This window comes from Falco naumanni, chromosome 13 (assembly GCF_017639655.2).
Source record: "Falco naumanni isolate bFalNau1 chromosome 13, bFalNau1.pat, whole genome shotgun sequence".
NCBI lineage: Eukaryota > Metazoa > Chordata > Aves > Falconiformes > Falconidae > Falco > Falco naumanni.
The window spans coordinates 6,440,394-6,466,486 of NC_054066.1; the positions used below are offsets into that span (position 1 = coordinate 6,440,394).

A 26,093-nucleotide genomic window follows, 5' to 3' on the forward strand; every position below is an offset into this window, starting at 1 on the left:
AAAACCTGCCTTGTAACAATAGGCTTAATCATACAGACCTCAACACTTTGTATTTTAATAACTGCTGGCTTGTTTTCAAAACCCATTCCACAAGGGTGCTCAGCACTAAATATAGCACAGCAGTGAGTTAAAATTAAGCACATAATTAGGCCCACAGAAGTCAATAAGCTGGATTCATCACTTAATGATTGATTTAATCACTCAGCTCTCATATATTTGAAGTTCACAGCCAATGCTTAAATGCCCTTCTGTAGAAAAGTGTCCAGTGCTCAACACTGTACAGCGCACAATCCTACCCAAGGATTTTCCTCCTTTTAATAGCACATTAACTATCAGTACAATAACTATGTGAAGAAACTACATAGACTTACATCAGCCTGAAAGAACAAAGTAGCTTTGAGAACAGCAAGAGTTAAAAGAATAGACTTTCACAGCAGAGGTTGCTCTATGTATTCACATTTTAACTCTGTGACCATAATTCTAGATAACACACCACTCTTCATGTGACCTGCCAGGTTGTGAAACATCCTGACATGAAGAGCGTGCTGTGTTCTCATTTGACATATCAGTTAGATCAGTTATTCTTCGGCATCAACAAATGCATTTTCATTTAACATTGTACATCTGCAAATGGTTTGGCAACACAAGACAGTATCAAAAAGCACAAACAACCATTAGGCACCTAAATGACATTTGAAAATGCCTTGGAAAAATCCATGCCAATCTTTTTTAAAATGATCCTGGGAATAAGGTCTAAGCTTAAATCTATTCCTAATTAGATTTAGGCAGATCCTTAAAATACCAGTCAAGATTAAGTGCCATCACCTTTTTCCAAAAGCAAGAGCATCATTAACAGGGAAGTAAACCGTAAAGTCAGCAACTACAGCATGCAAAACAAGAGAAATGAAAACAAAGGAGAGCTTTTCTTTTTGATTGCAGAGGATACTCTTACAAGCTACTCATAGGACTACAACACCTCAGAAGTTCCTACCTTGAAAAGCTGTGATATGACCAACAATCATGTACTTCAGTTCAAAGTTCAGTGCCTGGATACTCTGAGTCCTCTCCCTTCGAACAGCTGCCTGGTAGCTTTCTTCCATTTTTTTGGTGCAACAGGTTGGTGCTCTGTGTTGACAGATCTGTAAATCTGACTCTTAAAGCAGACAAGAAAAACACAACAATTAGAAAACTTTTCAACTTACACCATTAAAAACAAATAATGCTTCTTAATGTCAAAACAACCACCAAATTTAAAATTTTGAAACAAAATGCAACCCATAAGACATGACATTGTGAAACTCAGTTATTGTCTCAAGGACACTAATTAATGACTGTTTAACCTAACTTTGGATAACAAACCCTTATCAGCTGCTAACTTCTTTTACACTGTTAAGAGCACTGGGCACAAAATCATCTAAACACAGTCAAGGCCACAGTGGAATCACTGAAGATGCACATTCAAAGGGGCAACATTTCCACTATACACCTTATGCTAAGTGCATCATAGCTTGAACATGAGTGAAAACCATGCCTCAAATTAGAATCAATATTCACCTGTGCAGCATCTCAAGGAACTACCTATTCACCTCTTAGACTAGAGGAAGCCTCTCAAAAATCTTTGAACTCCCAAACAGCTCTCACACACCCCACACACATCCCCAACAAAAGGCATTTGCATTTTCTAAAAACTATGGTAGCTGGAACAGCTTTTCTTCTCCACTTTCCACTTCAGTTTTAACATGTTTAGGTCTTTTCTGAATCAGATATTAAAACAGAACCAGCAGCAATAGTTGCCACAAAAACTACTGAATTGATTTCCGCAGCAGCCTGAGTGTAGCTGTCTAGGGCCAGAGGCAAACAACTGAGTCCACACTGAGAGACCCACAGCTACCTACAGTCACTGGAAAGGCAGAGATGCTATTTCAGTTTCTAGGCTTAATTCAGTGAAAGTCAACAAGTACTCACCTGAACCAAAAAAAACCCCCTGGTTTTAAATTTAGTAGATCCTCCTACATAACAGTAACCTTGAAATTTTCATACCAAGTTCTAGCCAACCTATATGTAACGTAAAGGCAGTGAAATCACTCCCGCCTCACAACTATAAAGTTGGAAGTTAATTAAAAATTTTTGTGGAATTTTTTTTTTATTATTATTCCATCTTTGAATGTGTTTCAGTAAGTTTAGTGTTCTTCATTAGGAAAACTACATCACACAGTTGTGATGGACACTCAGGGTCTATTTGCACCATGGGATTTGCAGGTGCCACAGCGTTCCAGAAAGGAGCTGTTACAGACTGCAGATGAATATATTCTGGTGCTTCACAAACATATGTTTTAAGAAGGGGAGGGGAAAAAAAAGCAAGGGACTATGAAGTAGAGCGAATCCAAAACAAGAGGCATGCATAAAAAATACTAGAGCCAAAACAGTAACACAGTATTAGGAAAGCAGGTATTTCTGACACAATTTTCTCACTAAAACAAGTAAGAACACCCCAGCAGGGAGCCCAGCGCAGGGGTTTCAGGCGTTTCCTTCCCCCCACCTCAAGGTGGAAATGGGGGTCCTGAGGGAAAGGGGCTGCAGGGCGGGTGCCTCCATCCCCATCCCTTGGGCTCAAGGAAGATCAGCGCCACGCTGGGGGCCGAGCTCCCCACTCCCGCCCCACCAACACTTTTAATGGCCACTTAAAAACCTCACAGCACACAGCGGCAGCCCTGCAGGAGGCTGAGCCCAAGGCAGCAGCGAGGCACTAGCAACCCCCCTGCTGCCAGGCCCAGAGTGGGCCTGACCCCACACCACATCCCCAGGGCAGCCCACCACCCCTCTGGGCCCAGGGCCTCTCGTTCTCCATCGCCATGAGCAACATCCCCACACAGCAACAACACGGCCAGAGGCCACAAACGGATGAAACAGCCCCAATTCTCCAAAAGGCCATATTCCTCCAGAGGGTTGCACCCAGGCCACCACAGAGTGCCTGGACCAGGCCTTGGGATAGAAATATTAATGAGCAATCACACTGCATTAACCCTCATCATCTGGCCTCACAGGTTAACACATAGCCAGACTCCACATACAGTTGACAATGATGAAAAACAAGACAAAGACAGATGCACACTGAAAAGAACAAAAATAATCGGTAGAGAAACATCCAAACAACAGGGCCAGCTCCAGGTCAACAGCTCGTTGAGACTAAAACTGCAGGGAGGAGCTTCAATGAATCTCCCTTGTCAGGAAAAAATAAAAACACCGAGCTAGTTGAAACATCTCATTTAACTTCAAAATGTTGCTTCCGGTTTACAACAACTCTCATCTGAAAGTGCAGCTAATTTACGTCAAAAAGGTCAACACCAAAGTGAAATATTTCAATTCACCTACGTTTTTTTATCAGTTCACAAACAGCAACGTTGCCACAGACTGGGCTGACTCAGGATACCGTTTTGGAGGTGGATTTGTTTCATACCTTGATTTTATCTCAAAAATAGGACAAAACAACTCTGTCCACTCAAATCTGAACTCCTATACCTTGTTAAAAGCCCCTGAGATGAGACCACCGTGCACTGGCATATGCCAGCAGGCTGTTTAAAGGAGCAGCGGGAGGGCTGCGTGCTCGTCACCGTCTGGGCACGCTCGCCTGCTCTCGTCTGCCAGAGAAGCTGTCCCAGGTTGAAATTAGCTTCTTGGCCAGGCTAATTTTAACTTGGATTGGTTCCCTCATCCAGCTCACCCCATGACCATACATTTGTTCTGTCACAAGGAACTGAGGGTCAGGGAAGGACCACTTTTCTGAGCTGGCACCACAGAGCATATGTGAAATTATAGTACAGACTGCTGAGCACCTAAGTCAGTTTGCAAAGAGCTGTCTGAGCAGAGGGGTTGTAACGTTACTCGGCATCTCCAGTGCCAGGCTGCTGTTACTCAGAGCATTTCTCCTCACAGCAGCCCTCTGAATTTTTGTTTGAAAGGCTTTTGCAAAGCTCAGACCTTTATGAAAAGGGTTTGAAATAATGTGCTCCGTGCTGAATACGTGCTGGTACTGGCAAGGAAGCTACGCGCAGCTATCAGTGCTGTGCCTGGCGTTCCCCCTTTGAACCGATGCACCACAGAAACCCGCATCTTCTCCAGCAAGCTTTAAGAAGAATATGGGTATCTCAGCTGGAACGTCCCTCCTGGGATTCGCCACCCAGCCATCTTCACCCATGAACATTCCAGGACCCTGAAGATTAGTTTTTGTTGGTCCAGCGCCAAAATGACACAGCAGGCACTCTTAAATAGAAACACCACCAAGCCCCTGACAGTTAAGGAGCCTGACGTAAAACGCAAAGCATTAAAAGACTGGCAAAGAGCAAACCCCGCTCCCCTTGCAGTACAGTCAGGGCAGCAATGTCACGCACAAAGCTTGGCAATTTCACTTGCTCCGATACTAGCCTGGGGGTATCACTTTTAACACAATTATTGAAACCTAATAGAAGTTTTCAGTACTATATATGCCTGGGTGCTGAGATAAAATTAGAACTGATTAGTAATATCTTGAAGTCTTTAATAACCCTGATACTAATTTTAGTTTATCTCATCTCTTTCATCTTAATGCAAAAAACCCCTCTCCAACAGAAAAAGAGAGGGGGAACACAGTGACCCAATGGTGACTGAGCAGCACACTGCATGAACGCTGCTGAGGTGCAGGCAAAGCACCACAGCTCCCACCTGACAGACAGGCAGCACCCACGGCGCTGTGGCAATCACCTCTGCTCAGTATGTGCGCTGCCCATCAGCAACGGGGAGACAACCTTAACGGCAACCTCCTCCTCGCAGCTCAGGAGCAAAACCTTTCTATACACCAGAGAAAAAGCACCATTTGTGAAAGAAGGAAGAAAACCTACCAACAGCATTATTTCAGCAACTGATTCTACTCATTTTTCTCTAGGACTTTCTTACCTGCCTTCCACAAGCTGCCTCTTATTTCCTAACAAATTATTTAGTTCAACCTTCCCCTTAAAGCACATGAACTACATAAGGGCTTCATGCAGCCAAGTTTCAAACATCTCTTAAGAATGGATGATCCCACAACTTCTCAGGGCCCTTGTTCCAATATTTGACTCCCCTTGTAGTAAAAAAAAATTAAAAATCCAATGAGACTTTCCCATGTTCTAATTTGTGTCCATTACTTCTCAGCATATCACAATGTGTCTGCAAGAATCTGGCTCCACTTTCTGTATTTCCTTCCAATAGACAGTTGAAGACAGCAGTATAATTAGTACAATCTTCCTTAATCTTCCTACAACGGAACAAACCCAGCTCTCTATTCCCACATGCATTCCAGCCCCCTGACCATTATGATGGGAGCCCCCTGCGAGACTCCAACTCTATGCCGTAGATATGAAGCACCGGCATCCCAAGACGCCTCTCTCATTTTCTTATGCTTGAACTTACTGACAGAACACCTTCCACTGTATATGCCTGGGGTTCAATTCTAAAAGATTTATAGCTTTTCTAAAACAAATCAATTTTCTGCTTCAGATCAGATGGAAGGATTACTCTGATGATTATGTATATTACTTTTCCATTCAAGTCTGGTTTTCCCTTGAGTAAGCTTTTCCTTGGCTAAGCTTTTTTAATTTTTGAAGTGGAAAACTATAGCCTTTACAGCTTTACTGGTATTCTTAAAAAAAACCAAAAAAAAAAAACAACAAAACCCAACCAGAATAAAGTATCTTGCTTCACTGTGAAAAACAAAGTCACATTCAAAAGAGCGAGAAAAATTATACTACACTGGAGTCTAAAGCATACTTATTTTGGAAAGCAACAATGATCCCTACTTGAAAATCCTCTGGAACCCTAAAACACTTAATACATGCCAAAGGCATCACCTTGAAACACCTCCCCCTGTCACAATTCTAAATTACTTAAGGTGCCAAACCCACAGAAAATTATGCATCCTGACCTGATAATCCATCTGGCCAGCTCTACTGGAATCAGCTGTGGAGTATTTTGTTGTGTGTTACTTGGGGATTTTTTTTTTGTTTTAAATCAGCACAACTTTTGGGCTCCATTCTGAACTTTGGAACAAATTAAATAAAGTCAAAGAGACTTTGGCCATTAAAGCTAGCTGAATTTGTGTAAGTGCCTAAAAGCAAAGAGCAGCTTGTTTAACAAATGAAATTAACTTCTTCCAAAAGCTAAATATATATTCATTTTGTTAGCTGACCATGTAATTTAACAGTTCTTCTAACACACGGTGGAGATGGCAGCTGCTCTGCACTGTCTTCAAAATGCTGTACACACTGTGAAAGCTATACTCTGAAACCAGAAAGCCAGGCTGTTAAAGACACTAATCACCAACTTTCTCAGAGATAGACTGATTTTTTTTTTTTTTAAACAAGCTGAGACTATAGCATCCACTACACAGAATACTCCTAAGCAAGCATGATCTGAGGGCGAGCTCAATGCTATCTGTCTTCTGATAGTTTTTATTCCTTTGTATTTTGATGAACTTTTCAACAGTATTTCCAAACAAAACTTCACTCCAAAGGCCGAAATTTTAATGTTGTACAAATGTCTTCAAAGACTCCAAGATCGATTACGCCTTAGTAACACAGAGGAAGGTGCCAAAAGTACCTTGCATTGTGTCTGGCCCAGCTGAACAGGAGCCAACACTACATCCTTCTTGAGACTCATCTGTCTGGTGCAGCTGCCACCTCAGCTAGAGGAAAATTCAGCAATTAAACCCCAACTAATTCAGGGGAGGAGGCCAAATCAAATGAAAAAGGCAGCAACTGCCAGCCAGGGCTCCCCCTACAACTTACTTTGTGCATGAGAAAAGCCCACACTAGCTCACAGCCACACCAGAGAAAGGCAATCTAGCCACTGTAGGCTGCCAGAAGTTTGTGAGGTGCTTTCTTCATGTAGCCCTTGCCCCTCAACGGTGCTAAAGCCACCGTTACCTTCAGCTGCAAGGCTGCCTTCATCCACAGAAACACAAACCATCCTCACCTGGCAAGGAGCAGAGTTCACTGGGTACAACCTTACACCACAGCTCAGTCCCATTGCAACTAGTAAGACATTTTCAACTAGAAAGACACAAAAAGTATGTTCAACTCATTGAGTACAATGTGTGCATAGTTAAACAGCTACTATTTGATTTGCCAATGTTTAAATATGGTAGTTATTATGCTTGAAGTAGTGCATGCCAGGAATTACCAGAAAAATCAACAAGCAAGTGCAACAGACTGACTGGTGCACAGTGTTATGCACTCGTGCCAATGACTGTGGTACATAAAATACAAACAACCTTATAAACCTGCTGCTCCCGTGAGCCAGGGGTAATATCCAGGTAGGCTCCAGGGAGCAGAAACTCTAAGTCAAAGGGAGATTTCTGTTCTTCCTGCCTCAGGTAAACTGTGGCCAGGTCTTCCCACACCTTTTCTAACTAGCCAGAAAGAACTTCCCATCTGTTCCTAATTCTTCTATTTTGTTAAGATAATCCCACTATCAGCTTTAATACAAAGATTACATAGACAAACGGTATGTTAAAGGTCTCCTTAAGACCAAAAAGCTGAAGTACCGAAGCAGAGTCTGACTTTGTCCCTTCTGTCTATACGCAGCTTGACAACAGGCATATATCCAGCATGACAACTTACAACTGCAGTTTGGAAAATACAAGCCATGAAAATTAATTTTCCCCAGATCCCTTGTTTCATACTGTACATTAACAGAGATATGGTTTCAGTTGATCAGCAGACTTTACATTCTCCCTGTTATTCTAAAAGACACTGAAGCATCACTAAGGCCATGACCAGATGTGCCATTCCAGTTGAAACAATCAAGGCTAAAAGAATACACCTCTAGTTTTATCAAGCACCACTTAGATGACCTACTAACACAACTACTAGCATGTGTAGCTACTTCCAACTCTAGTCAAGTCAAATAGCTTTCAGAGAGCTCAGGAGTTCTTAAGTAGACCCAAGAAAAAAAATAGAAAACCCCCACAAAATGGGAGGACCATTTTGATTGCACTGGAAATATGCCAGCAAATTCAAGGCGAACTGGAAACCTCAAATAAGAAAGGAAGGGGAATAAAACAAGTAGCATTGGATGTCATGACTCCAGAGTTGGCAGCATCAGCAAGTGCCACAGCTTGCAGGACAGCTGGAGACCATCAGGCACTGGCCCCGATTGGCTTCCGGAGCAGGAACTCTCCAAAATACACAGGTCTTAAGGGCAGCATCTGCACAGTGCAGTGTTGTTAGGCCTGTTGTTAAGTACCTTTTAAGAGAGTTTTTCCCACTTCCCTCTGTTGCTTTCCTGGTTCTCATTGCACTTGTATTCTGATTTTTGGCCTAGTTTCCACCTTCTGCCCTACACCATAGGTTACTACATGCCTATACTCATTAGCTTTTTCACCATGATTTGTACCCCGTAGAACCTGCCTCACGCCTGGACCCAAGGAACAGAACACATCTGACTGTGCCCTAGACTGAACCTCCCCCCCTCGCTGAAACCCACACAGCTATTAAGAAGCCACTTCTTCCCTTTACACCCCTGACTCCCTCTTCTGACCACTTCTCCCACTCCTTGGATGAGGTCGTCTTCTACTTCTACCCCCATGGCCACTCAGCTACCCTTCTGCTTGCCTTCCTCCAACCACTTGAACACCGGTGGCATGTCCTGGAGAAGGAACACAATGAGTTTCAGCTCATGGGCCACTGCTTCCCTGCAAGGAGCAGCAGCTGATGCAGGGAGAGACCTACTCATGCCACTCACCCCCAGTTTTCTCAGTTGTTCCTTAGAAACTCTGGCTATACCTAGGAGGCTAAAGACAAACAGCTAAGGCAGCGATTGCAACCACTTTTACTTGCCCCATGCTTGTTACCAGACCTCTGACATGGTTCCCGTGAGCACTCCCTAATCTGCCCTAGGCACCTTCAACCAGGTTGCTTTTAACGGATTATTTGCCTTAACTAGTTTAATTACGTGTGGAACAAGGCAGGGAGCTCCCACAATGTACTGTCACAGCAGTGGGTGACGCTGAGCAGCTGGGGGCCATAAAATCCTCCCGCACTGATGCAACTGACTTACAGGGGAGGACCTGGTTTTCAGTTTGCTACACTGGAATAATAAAAAGGGATGGAACACATATACAGGAATGGAAAATCCTGTAACATGTCTACAAAGCACCTAGAATTAGAGACTTTTCAGCAGTTCCCAAAATGGCCTGGTTTTCAGTAGGATGTTAGAAGACAAATCTTCTGTGGCAATGCCAAGAGGCCATAGTACTACCATTCCTAAATACTCTTCTCAAGGAGCAAAGAAAAAGTTATTAACCTCCCACAGTTTACTACTCCCTCCTCTGGTCTTCCTCCCACCAGCCCTGTTCTCAGAAACAGCAAAATGTCAGTTGCAGAAGGCATGAAGCCCATCTTATAAAATCTCAGTCCAAATTGTTAATGTTTAAAACTGAGCAGCTAAGAAGAGACTAAGCTTGGTAAGTGCCAGGCGTTGAGCACGGCAAGCACTAGCTGCCATGCCCACAGAGCACAGTGGTCACTACCTCCGGGTGATCTTGCACTCCTATAGACAGGTGATAAATTGTTAAACACTGATTAAACAACTTCACATCAACCCAATGCTAAGTGAGACAAATTCTTCGACCATGGGCCTATCTGGGATACTTGCTGACAGTAAGACCGTGAATGCTTGCCAACTCCACAGTACATGCAAATTCCAAAGATTTACACTCTTGAGGATCCATCCTTTTCTGTCCTCTGAGATGATACAAAAGCATGAAAACTAGACTGATGCATATAAAGTGCATTTTACAACAACCTAGACTGAGAGTGGTCAGTGGGTCTACATCAAAGGGGTTTCTACATTGTAATGCCGACTCCCTCCTCAGGTTTCCTGGGACAGCATGTTTAATTGCTGTAACAGAGGTGAGAGAAAAAATTACAAGAACTTTAATTTACAGTCTACTATGACTTGTCTTTCATTATGTCTCACCACATTCACAGCAGAAAATCCCACACATTTTTTTTTCCACTGACAAAAGTCATAAATACATACAAAGTATTTTCTAGAAGAGCCTAGTAAATCTTCCTGCTCCGTATCATCCAACAACAATAAACTAACAACTGCATTTCTGCTCTCCAGTGGAGAAAGCATTTCACTGCCACAGAACTCTGTCTTACAGTATCTGAAGAAAGTGCCACAGAAATCATATATGGCGAAAAGCCTAAACCAAAACACAGGTATGTCGTGCTGTGGATTACAGCATTTACAGCAAAAACTGAAGCTGTTTTTAAATGAAAGATGTAGCCCTGGACAGTTACAAAGAAAACTTCCAAGTGCAAATCAATATGAGGCTGCCTATCTAGCTCTATAGGGAGATGAAATAAAATAGCTTTATGAGAGGTTTGAATTGCCTCATTCATCTCAACTTTGAAGCCTAACGATAATTCAGATGTTAACGCCAACCGTTTTACCAGTGACAGATGGCTTTTTTTTTTTTGCTTTTTTTTTTTTTTAGGAACTGCTTCCTAATATGCTTTACCTGCTGTGGTAAGATCCATGTAAGGTGGCATAGCACAGAAAATTCCAAATATATTGATACATTCACGTTCAACTGTATTTTTTATTCTTTTTCATTTCACCTGTCAATGTAAAAATCCGTAAGAGGGTTAAACTGAAAGAATAAGCAAAAGCAAAGAAAAAAATCTAAACAAACCAAGGGAACATTAGATATTTGGGCCACAGCCTCAGAAGGGGAAACTGCAAGAGCAGTATTGGAGAAGTGAGGAATAAGTTCCTCAGCCCTCCTTTCCTCCCCAAGATTTGAATACTTCCATCTTTGCCATCTCACTTGAAAGCCATACATGAAGCCAAGTGCTCAGGCAACATGTCCTCTTTCCTTCTAAAATATGTATCGTCTTCCTTGAAGTGTTAATTTTACAGCCCAAATCCCAAATGCTTTTGACCAGCTTGGCCATTTCCCATTCACAAGTCATGCACAAAAGTTAGCAGTTATACACAAGCTACTGGACAGTTTCCACCAGAGTTTCACCAGTATATGAACTAATATCTTTAGGATTCCATTCCCTCCTTCCATTTTATTTCTTTCTTTTTAGGGAGAAGAAAGGGCAAAACCCCTAAAAAAACAGGTGAAATATCCAAAAATTTGAAGAAAAGCACAATGAGCTCTTGATACTATTTAAACAAAAGGAATAGCAATCATTTACAAAGCTGAACAAAACTAAGCAACTGATAACTAGGCAAGACACCCTTCACTAGGGCCAATTCTTCATCACCCATGACACAGTAATTGATAAAAACAGGCAACAGCAAGACTACAGCATCACATGGTCTCTGCATCCTGCTCCCTTTCTTCAATTCTTTACGCAGATAATGCCACGGCTGTCAGGAGCGGCAACTCTGATGCAAAACTAGACTTTGTTTCCACAGATTGGACCCACAGGTATTGGAAGGCAACCAGCACAGCAGACAAAAAAGGAAAAAGCCCAACATACATGACAGTCTAACTAGACTTGAATACTCATTCAGCATGCACGCGCAGAAGAAATAAAATTTACAAGTGCCGTGTCAGCAGGTTGGCCCCACGCTGCCATACTAGCCCATTCCTCTGCATCCACACAACCCTGCAGGCAAGGCTGGCAGAACTTATTCTGAGTTATGTCACGTTGAAAAGCGCAGGACAACTACACAGCACTTAAGGGTAATGAAAACAACAGCCTGCAACAACCATCATTCCACCACGTCCCAGAAATACCAGCTGAGAGTCCCACAGGTCACATACAGAAGACCAGTAGCCTGTTTCTGATGGTCTAGGCTGAATCTAGATTTATACTGAGATCACTTCTTGCCCGCTTGACCATGTGAACAATACTTTGCACACACAGCTAGGAAGAGACAAGGTAGCTAATATGAGGGCTTAGTTCAGCACCCTCTGAAGTCAATGCAGACACCCTGTAGCATAACCAGTCATATAAAAACCAACTAATTACAACTAAAGACAAAACTGTGCTGCGCCTCGTGCTTCTGTGAGGATTTAGTACTCTGAGATTAACATAGGTCTGAACTCAGCAGGCTTTGGGTCAAACTCTTAAGCAAATCCTGTCCCAAGAGCACAGCCAGGAAACCCCAGACAACTTCCCATTATAAAAATATATTAGCAGAAAAAGGAACCTACAGAGGATTATCATTTAAAAACACTTTAATTACCTTAGAGTGACAAGCACTTGGTTTCAGACAAGTACTTGTGATTTTTAGCTGCATACATTCAATTAAGATCAGTGGAGGTCAAAACCCAAACACATCAAGGAGTTGATGACAGTATTAAGTGGTCCAGAAAGCAGCAAGGCCTCATTAGCAAGATAATCTAACCTCTATGAAATTAAGGGCCACAACAGTATTTCCACTTATGTACATGGTTCTTCTGAAGTCTGGGAGTGGGTATCACCTTCTGCCCCTCCTCATTTGTTTTTGCTTTGCTTTGTTCTGTCCATCTAGACCGTGGGAAATGTTCTGGTTGTACCAGGAGCAGATTCTACCTGGTGCTTCCCCCAGAGCAGCACCAATGAGGAATGAAGAACCGAAGGATTAAAGGTGGCCCACAATGATATGCCACCTGAAGTGGCCATTCCCCAATTTCTGGGTACCAGCCGTACCTCCAAGCTGGAAAGCAGCTGAGCTTACTGCACATAACGAATCTCACCATCCCCTTCCAGACCCCAGCAGTTTGTTTAGCAGGAAGGCCTGTATCTTGCTGGGACATCCTAAGCCAGGATAACTGATTCCGAGACAAATGCAGTTTCCCCAAAACCTGAAGAGAGGCAGGATCCTTTGGAAGATGTTCCAAAAGCCTTTAAGCTGGGACCACAGAGCAACAGCTTTTGAAAACCAGCATGGACAGCTTTGATGGGCTCCTAGGTTTGGCGATACTAAAACATAGGCCTGACCTTAGACAAGCCCCTTAGTCTCCGCACTTTGTTTCCCATAAGAGAGGATGCTTAATTTTCATTTGCTTACTAAGACTGCAAGCAATTCTTAGTGGAGACTGCCTTCTGCTATGTGCATGTTCAGTGTTCTCTGAAAGCCCGTTTTTGACTTTGATCCTATGCACCTGTTATACGAATTAAGAAATCACGTTTCTTCCCTTACACCACTCACAGTACATCACGCTGATTATGTTCCCCTTCTTGCTTGTGTTCCATTCAAAACTAACAGCATTACTGATGCTTCAGAGCTAACCATTCAAGAGCAGCCCACCCCGTCACAGAGCTGTCTGAAGCCAGCTACACACACTGGCAGGCAGCACTGGTACACTCAATACACTTTTGGAAAGGCCAGAGGCAGGCAGTTAGAAAGATAGCTGGGCTGAGGATGGCAGCCATCAGACAGCCACAGCAGCAGCCAAACTGACACGAGCTGGCCCTATTCAGTCCTTGCTACTCAGCTAATTTTTGGCACCTGTGATAGTGACTCCAGAATAAACTCTCCACATCTAACCCAACAGCCCTGCCAACAAATGGCATCGACACTTTTCATCACACTTGGGGTTTATGTCTATCAGAGAAGGCCTGTGAGCAGCAAAGGGGGAGCTCCCAGTGAGCTTTAGATCACAACCAGGTACAGCCAAACCACAGCTGCTTTTTGGGGAAGGCAAATGTTTACATTCTCTGACACATCTAGGGCAAGCCAGTTTACGAAGAGTAAATCTGATTACTGCAGCTTGAAACTGAAAATGCAATACTTCAGCCAAACACAACTTTGGGCTGCTCCAAATGGTAACATACATTTTTCCCCAGACTTCAAAACTAAGATTAGGAGACTAAATTCAAGTCTTCTCTGCACAGAAGTTTGAAAGCCTTTCTTTTCATGTTTTCAATCTCTTTTTTTTTTAAAAAAAGACGACTGTTTTGGCAAGTGAGTGGGTTTTTTGTATGTATGCTTTGTTCTCTTGCCTTCAGACTCATTACACCTCTCCTTTTAAATACCCAAAGAAATAGAAAATAGAAGAAACTAAAAATAGGAGATAACTAAAAAGCTATTCTGCACTTCTGAAAAAATGATCTAACTTTAGTGTTGCAGGGAGGAGGCATTTCAACTGCCAACACAGGGCAGCCATACAAGATCCTGGGTGCTGCTCCCCAAACACTACTTAGCAAGCCCCCATCCCTTCTAAAAAGATGATTCAAGCCTTCCAGATCCCACTTTTTGCATTTCCTTATGGAAGGACAATGGGGCTAGAAGATGGGACAGAAGGGTTTGAGATTTCATCCTCTGCCAGACTCCCAGGACAAGTCCTGTGGTGCACAGCCATACTGGATTTTGCAGACAGACATCCATGCTTTGGAGTAGCGAGACACAAGCTCTGATCTGGAAGCAGCAGAGAACGATCTGCTGTAAGGCACAGCATCATACCAGACATGGCTATGCTGTTTGCAGCACAGCAGTGGACTGTAGCTATTTGGAGCATGCTGGAGCAAGACCAAATCCACCTGGAGACATAAACATAAACACCCCCGATAATTTTGAGCCCTGTTTTTTAAGCCACAAAGCAAGAATAATTTCCCTACATCAGCAACAATAAAACATTGCTCAGGAATGAACACCCCAAAACAATGACACATTGAAGGACAAAGGGTTAAGGGTCACAGCTACTCTTTAACCTGGAAAACTGGAGATCTTCAGACTTGTTTTGGAAATCCTGTTTCTATTTGCAAGAGATCTAAAACTTTGGCCACCTTCCTGTTTTCAGTAGCCTGATTTCCATCTTCTGGCAGCAAAGTCTCAGGAACACCTATCTTTTTCAAGTTAGGAGCAAATGCCCCACTGAAGCTCTGAGACATCTCACGTCATGTAAGCTTCATGTCTCCAAGTATCTTCATGGTGCTGTGCTACAACACTACAGTTTCCCCACTAGCAACCTTGCAACTCAACTGCTGTTGAGAGCTTGACCACTTGAAAGCTGCTTTTTCTGCAGCCTCCCCTCTACCTTTGCATGGCAAATCTGTGGATTACTTATTTTGCCGTAATGAGTATGGAATTTGATGTCCCCACGCTATATGTCTGCTACACAACTCCTTCTTCACAATACTCTAAAATTTACAAAAGGAGGAAGAAACATATTCTTTGGGCTCAAACACCAAATCATGTCATGATGCTTAATGAATTACCACATCCTGAATTAACTTCATTCATATTCCAGGTGCATGTGTCCCAAAATTAGGCTCGATGTCACTCAGTGCAAATGCATAGAGCACTTCTTCAGGGCAGAACAAACCAGAGCAGCTGTCACATACGTGAATGTTACTACAAAATGGAAGGTGTTAAGAATAGGATAAGATGCAAAAGGGCTGTATTTTAGTGACAGAGAGTTAGGTTTTGCATTAGGAAAAAAGCAGTAAGGTAATTAAGCACTGGAATAAACAGCCTAAAAAAGATTGTTATCTTCTATCACTGATTTAAACAGAACTTATTCTGACTGCCAGCAGCAGAAATGGACCAGATGATCACTTCAGGTCTATTTCAGCACTATTTTCTATTATTCTATTCTTTTAGCAGCTCTCAGCAGTGTATTTTTCTAATTACACCCAGTTTTCACCAGATTACACTCCCTTTATTCACATTTCCTAGCACAAACACCCAGGGCAAGCTGTTCTGGACACTAGCTCCTTTGGCACTACGTTGCTGTACCTTTTGTGAGGATTTGGCCCTTAAGATCTCTCAAGAGTAGAGCTTTAATTTCACAGCACGGATCTTGCTCATTTTACTCCATATTTACTGAGAACAAAGGGAAGACTATGTAAATGCCCTGCTACTTAGACCTGAACAAAGTGGAAGCAAACATGTAGATGTGAATGGGAGACATAATGGTATGAAAAAAAGCAGCCCTTTTCAAAAGTAAAATGACTTTGTCAGGGTCCCTTTGCACTATGTGCATGGATGATTTGTGACAAAACAAAAAAGTGCTAGCCTAGCACGTCACCCATGTCAGAGATTAGAGCACTTCAAAACCCTCAGTAGTTCAAGCACTTTCTGGAACTTGAAAGGCTTTCTTAGGCAATGCTTAGCTTCTTTATGGCTTTTACAAGACTTTGATGTGCACCTAAGAGTGTGGAATCTTAATCTGAAGGTTTTCTATGGAAAATACCCATATTGTATAATAAATCACAAAATCTTGTCACCCTGATTAACAGGAGTCAAAAGTTTGCAAAACTTTGTGCCTAAAGTTAAAGATTTTAAGTCATTATTTTGATACCCAAATAAGAACCCTGAATTTCCAAAAACTTAGTTACTTTCAAAAGGCTTCTCTAATAATAGCACCAGAGTAATATTTCTAATCATTGACAAAGCATGGTGTGCAAGGCAGTAGTCAGTTATGCAAGTGTCACTTTTCCCCCCATTCTCATTCCTTCTTTAAAGCAGAGATTTAAAGTTCCCTAAAGTTAAGGGAATTGTGGAGAAACAATCCATTTCTCATGTGTTACAAAACCTCTTCTCCGAGTGCAAACATGGATGGGTAGACATAAGCTTCATTCTCCCCCCCTCACTATACACTTAACCCCCAGTAGCATTAATGGGAATTATGCATGCATAACGAGCAGAGAATAGTCCCCTTATGAATAGGGCCCTTGTTGGAACAATGAATACATTTAACCATTAACATCTAGGGATGTGCCGAACTATCCAATTTAACTAGCTGCCAAACAAAGCTACCATGACCTAGCTGATACTGTCAGGTTTGGAACACGGCACTCTGAAATTTGTCTCTTATTTGTTTTTAAAGGACTTGACAGTGGCCTGCTCACCAGAGCAGGGTTTTTTGTCAGAACGAGCTCCTCTGAGAAGGATGGCACTCCAGAACAACTGTCACATCCACCATGTGATGGAAGAACTCTGGAGAAGGAAAGACCATGACCCCAGGAAGCAAGCAGAGTCATCAGAAGACCAAAAATCCATATATGCATATTTCAAATGCAAATATACATTGGCCACCAGTATTAATGGAAACCAAGTAAGAACAGAGAAAGGCAGAATATGGCACAGAATCATATAAAGCAGGCTAAAAACTACATATCAAAAGAAAAGAGGGGAAAGGCTGATTAAAGAGAACTTCTAGGGGAATAATTTTCTGTCTTCTACAGCTCTGAAGTTCCTACACAATTGCCTGGCTACACTTGCTCTTTATTCCAAAGTTTTAGCTATCAAAACTCAAGAGAGAACCTGAGGGATATTATATGTATTAATGATACTTTGAGACTTTTGAGTCCACAAAGCAGCAAATAAATTTAATGGTATCATCTGTGATACAAGTCCTCCACTGTCTTAAGTTCTTTCTGTTTTCTTCAAATTAGTGCCTTGAAATTTCACAAGTAAAAACTCTGCACATTGATCATACATGTAGGAATACACTAAGAAGGGATTGAGGTACTGAAAAGAGTAAAATAGATGGATTTATTCTCATTACAGTATATGCATAGTATTTATCCATAATAAGAGGCAAGCTTGCAGCTGCTCCATCATAAATGATTTGTTAAATACTGCTGAGGTACTTGGTGCTGTACAACAGCATTCAGAGACCCAAGGAGATCCAGGACAGCCAAGCACTCCATAAAATTAGTCTGTAAGACTACTAGGGCAAGCCTTTGGCATGCCTGTGCAGCACCTTGTACAAAAGACACCACGTTCAATCCAGAGTGAGCCTTTGGGTGTTACTCTACCATAGAAGTGCAGAAACCTCTCACCTCAAGAGTAAACCCACCAGAGGAACCTGAAGTGTCTGCTAAAGAAAACCATGGAGCAGTGGAACTGGTTGCATTGCATTTCTGAGCTATGCAGATTCACTTGCCATCAGATGCCACTAGACTACAGGGCTCAATATGGAATTGGCAAAGTCTTCTCAGCCACTCAAGTTCCATTTCACACCCTAAAACAGGGATACCAAATATTGTCCTTATGGTCTTCTACAGGGTAGTCGTAAGGACCAGTGTTGCTAAAGCAGTTCAGACACAAAGGGCTAATTCCAAATATCAGCATTGCTACTGAAAATATTTAGCTCTTGAAATAGATTAAATGCAGCCAATAAAGACAAATTTAAGAGTATTCTGGACACCTGTTATCTTTCTAATAGAGCAATTTGGCACACAGCACAGGTCAGCTCCCTGCCCAGACCATACATAGCCTCCTAGCACACCTAGATCTACAGAAGATCCCCCTGGGTCACGAGGGATGCAAAAGGAGGGAAAATTCTTGTCCTCTCAAGTCTGTACTATGTAATCCTGTGGACCCAGCTCTTAGCTTGGACTCAGGTTACTTTGTAGATCCCAACAGAACAAGATACTATGCAGAAATATTTTTAATTTTTCCATCAAATAATATATTCCCTTTAAAACAATTAAATCTTAAGTGCTTGGTAGAAGGTGAAAACTGACTTACTTCCCTACCTTTTTTTTATCCTTAAGAAGATAAATCATTAAATGTTAGCTAGGTACCTCATTTCATCCACCAATGCTGCTCAGAAGTTACCTTAAAGTGAATGAAACAAATACCTGTAAATATCTCTTTAGAGATTGCAGGATGATTCTATCATATTAAATAGCGATACCTAATCAAATTGACAGAGATTGAGAGACTAAGTATAAATTCTGTGTCATGGGCTTGGCTGCTGTTTGGAAATTGATTCTGATCCACCAAAATTCATATTTCCCCTAGAAGCAGATCCTGTGCTCTAAACTGGGAAGTGATGAGTATGTATTTGAAGTATTATTAAACATATGCCTCTATCATGTCATTTTATGCTTTCATGGGAAAAAGATTCAATTACAAAGACTTTGTCATACTTTGAAATATAGCTCTAGCTTTACACCATCTAAAACCAAAACCATTTTTAAAAAGAAATTAGGTTTACTGCCCAGGGTGCATTTTACACATATCCTTACCTTTTACAGATCCTCAGGTTCGTGGCAATTTTCACGATTAATCTTAAAAGCTTTTACTCATTTTGATGTGTTTATTTTATTGATTTATATATCAGTTATTAACATTCCAACTTTGTTTCCACTTATCACATTAATGCCTTTTCATTAGTACTGTTCTTTGGTTGAGAACTTACTGCTCAGCCCTGCAATACCAGGGTAGGGGAGAGATATTTTTCTATTACTTTCCAATTAGAGTTTGATGACAAAACTTCGGTGGCACATAGGGTGCTACAGAGGAAGCAGTATCTTAAGATGGGTCATATCTTACTAAGCTTGTTCTCCATCCTGAGATCCAGTTCAACACCAGAATCACCATATCTTGAGATGACCGTTAACAAAACAAAAAAATCACTACACAGTCTTTTAAGTAGAGATTTTGGAGACAACAGACCATGTGAATTGTAGGAATACTCTGCTCTTTCCCTTGACTCAGCTAACAACATTGTGTGTTGGAGGAGTAGGTTCTCTGCTGACTCTTGGATTCCTTCCCAAGCCACTTACAGGAAAGGTTGATCTGAATAACTAAGCCAGGCTTCCACTCACCTAGACCAAATGCTCAGGCAAGTCACTGAGGACAATGCTTTTTCTGAGGCTCGCAGATATGAGAAGTATAGCTTTCCATCTGGCAGTGGAACCGCAATTCCATCTTTATGAGGCACTAAGTAAGTTTAAACAGATTTTTTTTGCCTATAGATTACTCCCAGGAGGGCATTACATAGTGGGCAGCTGGTCCTGTGGCAAACAGAAATTTAAGGCATGGGAAAAGAAGAGGGGAGAAAAAGATATTACTGCCGGCATGAGTCTTGCCTGCATCCACAGTCATCAGCTTTAAGTTAACACCTTTGGGTGACAGTCTGAGCCTGAAGAGTGCTATAAAATCCTGAGAAGATTAATGAAGGAAGCATCCTTACTCCAGAGGAGCTGCAGGCTGCAAAAGTGTAGTTTTTCTTCTGCTCAGAACAGATATTGCAGCAAGCGCAGGCTACAGCCTGTGACTGCTCAGAGACTCTGGAAAGCCTGCCTTCTTCCCCTTGGGACTGCCTTCTGGACAAGAGGAGTGAGGGAAGGACAGCTTTTGGGTTCAGCTTTCAGTTCATCAGTGACCAAGGTAACTTCTAGCCTTTCTCCTCATATAATAAAGAATTAAGTGGAAATCAGCCTGAAGAAATGAAGGTATAACACCCTGATACTTTGTCCTGCTATGAGCTGCCTCCCTTTCATGGCAGCTTTTCAGCAATACCCCTCAAAATACCACACCACAACACAGCCCACGGAAGGGGAAACTGAGGCGCATTTGGCCTTTTTTTAGGCTCTTCAGAGAGTGACAGAGATGCGAACAGAAACCATCTCACATTAGATCAGTCCACTCCCTCCAACAGGTCAACAGTCTGTGATTTAAACCACCAAGAAGCCCGTGTGTCCATAAACAAGCCAATACTAAGCGTAACAGGAAGAAAACATTCTACTAGAACAAGCTACAAGTAATTTCAAGGCCATTTCACCAACTTGTTCTAACTATCAGGATTTTCTAAAAGAAAAATGAACCTCGTGGAAACAAGATTACTCTTTATGCCTCTTAAAATCTGAACCACTCTACACTGTTTCTAAGCATGAATGCAACCGTGCTCATCCAGCAACCCTTTCTCTCAGATGTACCCTTCATCCAGGCTGCTGAAGGCAGTGCCACACAGCCACGTATGCAGGTGAACAGTAAGCCCAAGTATAAACTGCAGTTCACACCACAGGATTTTAGTCACTCATTCTGATGGGGCAGAAACTCTCCGGAGCCAATAAAGCAAGTACATTTCAGATCTGGCACACACCAGACTTACGAGTGACTTTGAGAGAATGCTGCTGTGAGTAAAATGTGTTTCAGCACTGCACCTTTACTGGGGGCATTACAGTGTACTCATTAAGATGATAGAAATAAAGAGCTGAGTGGTGATAAAAGAGAAAAATCAGGAAAATAAAGCGTGGCACGACCCATCTCATAATAAAATGGCTAGTTTAATAGATATTCTTGGATATATTAAAACAAGAATCTAGCTCATGCTCCTTTCTCAACATGATGGGAGTTTTGCCACAGGCGGAGATAGGATGAGATCCAGTCTAATGCATGCACCACATGCAACAAGGAACTTCTGGTAGGAAAGTAGGATTCCCCTGTTGTTATTCAAGAAAGTAAAATAGTTTTAATGTATAAATTGTTAATGCATATCCAGCTCTGCTATGGGACATTCAGTACATACACATGGCAATGAACAATCCTGCTGATTTAATGTGCAGGATGACAGTAGAGAATAAAGGAGCTTTTAATAGGACAAAATCTGCCCTTCAGAAGTGAGTCCCTGAGCACAATCCAGGCAGCTTCTCTGGTCCTTGTAAAGTAGTAAAGCAACAAGATAAGGAAATCACGCTTTTGGTAGTCCTCAGCAAGGTGATTATTTAGAAGGTAGACAGTTCCTAGAATTCTTTCACAAATGACAAATATTTTCATTGCTTACCAGAAATCAACCCACTACTTCTATGTCTACTTACCATATGATTACAGATTTTTTTTGTTATGATCATAGAGTAGTCAATAAGCAAAAAGAGCCAGAACTGAGCCTATACAAACAGGGAGGGTGTTCTCCTAGTTACATGATTACCAGAGGAATCAGGAGGGCTACTTTGATTCTGGCTCTGCTACAATTCATTGCCTGAATGTGGACAAGGCACAGACTCCCCCCTTTGCGTTCATTCGGTTTCCTACTGTGAATTTGGAAAGCAGTGACAGCCAGCCATCACCGTGCTCCATGCCACGGAAAAGCTTGTGAACAAAAAGAACTTTAAACACGGTCTGCACTAGTGTGCAGTTATGCTGTAATATAACCCAGAGCTCACAGGGTATCGCTAATGGCAGCCCCATGTCTGGGAGGAATACCATTCGTAGCAGTATGCATCAGATTTAAGATATCTAGACTCCCTGGAACCAAAGGCTTAGTCCCCTGGCAGGATTAACAGAGCCCTTCACCCCTGGAGACAACATATAATTCTCTCTCATCAACATGTTAACCAAGGAGCTCCTACAAAAACATCCCAGCTCAGCCTCTAACAATCAAAGTACAACACTGGGAACATATTACCTCATTTTCCAGTCTGGGGGAAGACACCAAAAAAACCCCAACCTTCCTCTGAATCACAGCCAAGGCAGCAGTACCTTTACCTGACTGATCTGTTTGCTATTCGCAGCAAATTACCCTTGAAGCATTCAGTTTGTTCCAGAAAAGCAGGCTACCAGATAGCAGCACAGACTCTGCCAGTGGAGGAGAAAAACCTTATGGACAGACCAAGGAGATCTGCTGCTCAAAAATACCCGTTGTTTGGGCCTCTTATCCATCCTATATTAAAAAAAAACTCCTCTTCCTTAGTCCTGCACTCATTAATGGACTAGATTTCAGAGCGGAAAACTATCTTGTGGCTTTTGGGGGAAACTATGGAAGAGAAATTTAAGAGGAGGCTCCTGGGCACCTCTTAAGAGCTCACTTCAGAAGGCGGTAATTTTCAGAAAGATTGCTGCCAGAGCCACATCACACCTTAAAAATGGGTTTGTTTTTTTTTCCCCAGGAGCCTTTCTCCTTCCCTTGCCCCTATGTTTTATACAAGAGTCTGGCAGGTCCTGCTCAGAGCCACTCTCCACCTCACTGTAGGTCGTGCTGATGCCTGCCTCTCCTACCCACGTAGCAATCACAGCAACCTGTCTGCAAACCACACGTAATGCAGGGAGGCAGCTGGAGTCCCAGGAAGCTTGTATCGAGGATCCAGCATTGCATCCAGGATCCAGCATTGCATCCACCACAACTTCAGCACTGCAACCACAGCTAATACCACAGGAGGGTGTAGGCTACAAACTCTCCCAAGTATTTGGAGTTAATTTTATCAGGGTGAGATGGGCACCACCCGTAAGAGGAGACAGAAAACATACACCTGACAGTCTGCCTGCTGCTCCCTCACCCAGTACTGGGTTGGGTCTCTCTCCCCAACTGAGCTGCTAATTTTCCTGAAGGTTGTAAGAACTTAATAATCATTAAGACCTTAACCTCCACCAGATTTGTTGTAGTAGCCTATAAATACTTTTTGACAGCTTTTTGGTCAGCTTTCGACACTTTTGTGGCTGAAAGTATCTAGTCAACAGACAACAGGACTGCAAAAGTTCCATTTTTGAGAGAAAACAAGCCAAGACCAACCATGCAGGCAACCGAGGACTGAGCAGCACCCCAGTGCAGTGCAGGTCTGGCCCACACAAGCAGAAGTTAGCAGGAAGCTCTCCACAGCTTCTTTAGTGCTAGATTCAACCCAGCACTCCAGCTTCAGCCCCAGCTGTCCACCACTCCTCTCCTCTTCTACTTGAACTGACAACTGTCTGAGGTCTTCAGGGGAGATGCTTCAACAGTTGTGTGTTGTTAAAAACGCATAGTAAAATGAGCCTCAATGTCAGAGAGAGAGAGAAATTGAGAGAAGCGTGTGTAGCGGGCTGTATTAAAAGATATTTGCTGATGTTCGCTGTCAGATGAAAACACTGGAAAACAATTAAAAGAAGGGCACAAGACAGGAGGCATCACTGCCTGGCAAGATAGCATTAAAACACACAAGCTCTGGTGGAGCTGAGTATACTTAAACAGGAAAGATCAATACGCACCACTTTTCCTCAGCTCTGCTCCAATCATCCTCCTTCAAGAGAAACCTTTTCTGAGCTGAAATTTAAAAGTATATTACCTTCCCCTTCCCTCATGCTATTTATTTTCTGAGAGCCTGTTATTCAATAGGAAAGTTCAATATGACACAAGAAAACAATGGAACCTCTCTGAAGCATCACAGCACTTACAACTTCTTTCTAGAAGTGCACAATTTTCCCCAAGCGTCATCTGCAGTGCTAGAATTTTATAGAAAAATTTAAAACAATAAATTTAATCAAAGATTGAGGAACTTTTTTCCAGAAAGAACACAGGAAAGTGGGTTAAGTGTGTATCAAAGCAGATGAAAAGTCTTGTTTCACCTCTTTTTACTAGCTTTCATGTTTAGCTCTCAAAGACAAGTGCGATCCGATGCCTCTACCAGCACAAGAGAACAAAATGCCATTCCTGTAAATCTTTTCTTGCCACAAAACAAGGAATGATTCCTTGCTCACGGACAACTTTACAGCCATGTGTCATCTCAACTACTTCATGCAAAGTGAAGGTAAAGATCACCAGCACTGTGCAATCGTTTACAGCCATAAAAGCTGCTGTAACAGATCAGCCCAATAGCCTATTAAATTTAGTTCCCAAGACAGAAAACATATCCACAACTCATTTAAGATAAGAAGTTTTTCCATCAAACTCAGCAGGCTTTGAATGGAACTGTTAAAAAAAAAAAAAAGCGTAAAAATAATAAAGCAGCAACCCAAATTGACGTTTCTACCACCACAAACCTACAGGCAACTACACTTGCATGAGGCAGTCAGAGATTGTTTTATGAGATTGGTAGTCTTTGCTTTTTTTATTCTGGTTCTTGTAAACATTTTCTTAAAACATGTAAGAGCCAGGGATGTGACTTTGTTATCTAGATAGATACGTGGTCATACATAAGTTCAGTCTTTTTTTTATTTTTGACATTATAACGTACTTCATCCCCTTATAATTAATTCTGCAGGGTAATTATAAAAGAAGATAATTTTTTTCCATATTTACATGTGTGTGGCTTTCCCATTTCACTGCTGTCACACTTTCTTCAGGAACTGTACAAAAAGGCGAACAGGACTGCCACTCTATTCATCAATTTTCACAAGTATTAAGTACCACCGACTTCTTAACTAAGCAAAAGCCAAGTTCTGCTGACCGTATCCCTCCCAGGAGCTACCTCTGCCTCTCCTTATGCCAGCGTTCCCGAATCCATCTGGGAACTCGTCCTACTTGAGAAGTTAGTGGTGTGCTCACCAGGCTGCCTGAGGAGCCCTACATCTGGGCAGCGGAGCAGGCGCTCCTTAACGGCTCGGTTACTCATTCGCCTCCCGCGGAAGGGATCCGTTACAGGAGGGAGCCTCTGCTTCGGTACTTTGCAAAGGGATCACACCGGTCTTAAAGGCGGGGGGGAAAGGCCTGGCGCTCACGGTGGCCATCGGTACAGCAATACCTGCACAATGTTCAAACCGAGGAGTCATTCCGGTCTCTTTTCCTAGGAAGCCTTCTCGGAACGCTTTGGTAAGAGGCGTGCCGAGGCCGCTGGGGTCCCCGCTACCTGTGCCCGGCAGGAGCCGGCCGAAGGGGCCGCGGAGCACCCGGCACACGGGCGGGCAGGCGCGCAGCCCCCGACGGCGGCACCAGCGCCGCTGCAGGGCGCAGGCAGAGGCGAGCCCGGCCGGCACAGCCGCCACCCCCCCACACCCCCGCCCCGGAGCAGCCACCCGGCGGGTGGGTCGGTACTGACCGGCCGTGGGCACGTCGGGGACCAGCTTGAGGGGCCCGATCTGCCGCAGCTGAAACGCCGTCCGCACTTCATGGCAGCTGGGGGACTTGCCCGCCGCCACTCCGCCGCACAGCCCCGCCGCCGCCAGCAGCCACAGCCCCAGGACCCCGCGGCTCCCGTCAGCGGCCATCTCGCACCCCGGCGGCCGGGCCGGAGCGCTGCGGGGCGCGGGCCGTGTGCCGGGCGGCGGTGCCGGGCGCCAGTCCCGGCGGCGGCGCTGCCCCCGCCCGCCTCCCGCGCTCCTCCTCGGCGAGCGCGGTCGCCGCCGCCCGCCCCCGCCCCTCCCCGCCCGCGGGGTCCCAGGGGCGCCACCGCCCCCCGCCCCGGGGCTGCCGCCGGCGGGAGGAGGCGGCGAGCGCGCTTGCGAGGCTGCCGGGGGCCCCGGTACGGCCGCAGCGGCACGGCGCCCCGGGGGCTCCAGCCGTGCGCCGCACCGGTGGGGCAGCGGGCGCCGGAGAGCGGGGGCGAGCCCCGGCCGCCGGGTCCCCCCGCGGAGCAGCGGCGGGCGGCCGTGGGGGCTGCTGCTGCGCCGCTCCGGGAAGCCGAACGCAAAAAGTTTTTACGAAGGATCGGTGCCGGTGCCTGCAGCGCGGAGAGCGGGGCTGCGCGCAGCCGGGGCCGCCC

The 26,093-nt window shown here is 43.7% G+C and overlaps 1 protein-coding gene across 2 annotated transcripts in view; it reads right to left on the reverse strand.

Annotated features, from left to right (window-relative positions):
- Nucleotides 1-25,649, reverse strand: part of LOC121097133 (glypican-5-like) — a 381,813-nt gene extending 356,164 nt beyond the window's left edge. For both annotated transcript variants that reach the window (XM_040613900.1, XM_040613899.1), the window contains exons 1-2: nucleotides 25,431-25,649; nucleotides 992-1,153 (exon numbers count right to left, since the gene is read on the reverse strand). In XM_040613900.1, coding sequence (XP_040469834.1) covers nucleotides 992-1,153; nucleotides 25,431-25,599 — 331 coding nt within the window. In that variant the 5' untranslated portion in view covers nucleotides 25,600-25,649. The remainder of the gene's footprint in view (nucleotides 1-991; nucleotides 1,154-25,430) is intronic.
- Between the last annotated feature and the right edge of the window lie 444 nt (nucleotides 25,650-26,093).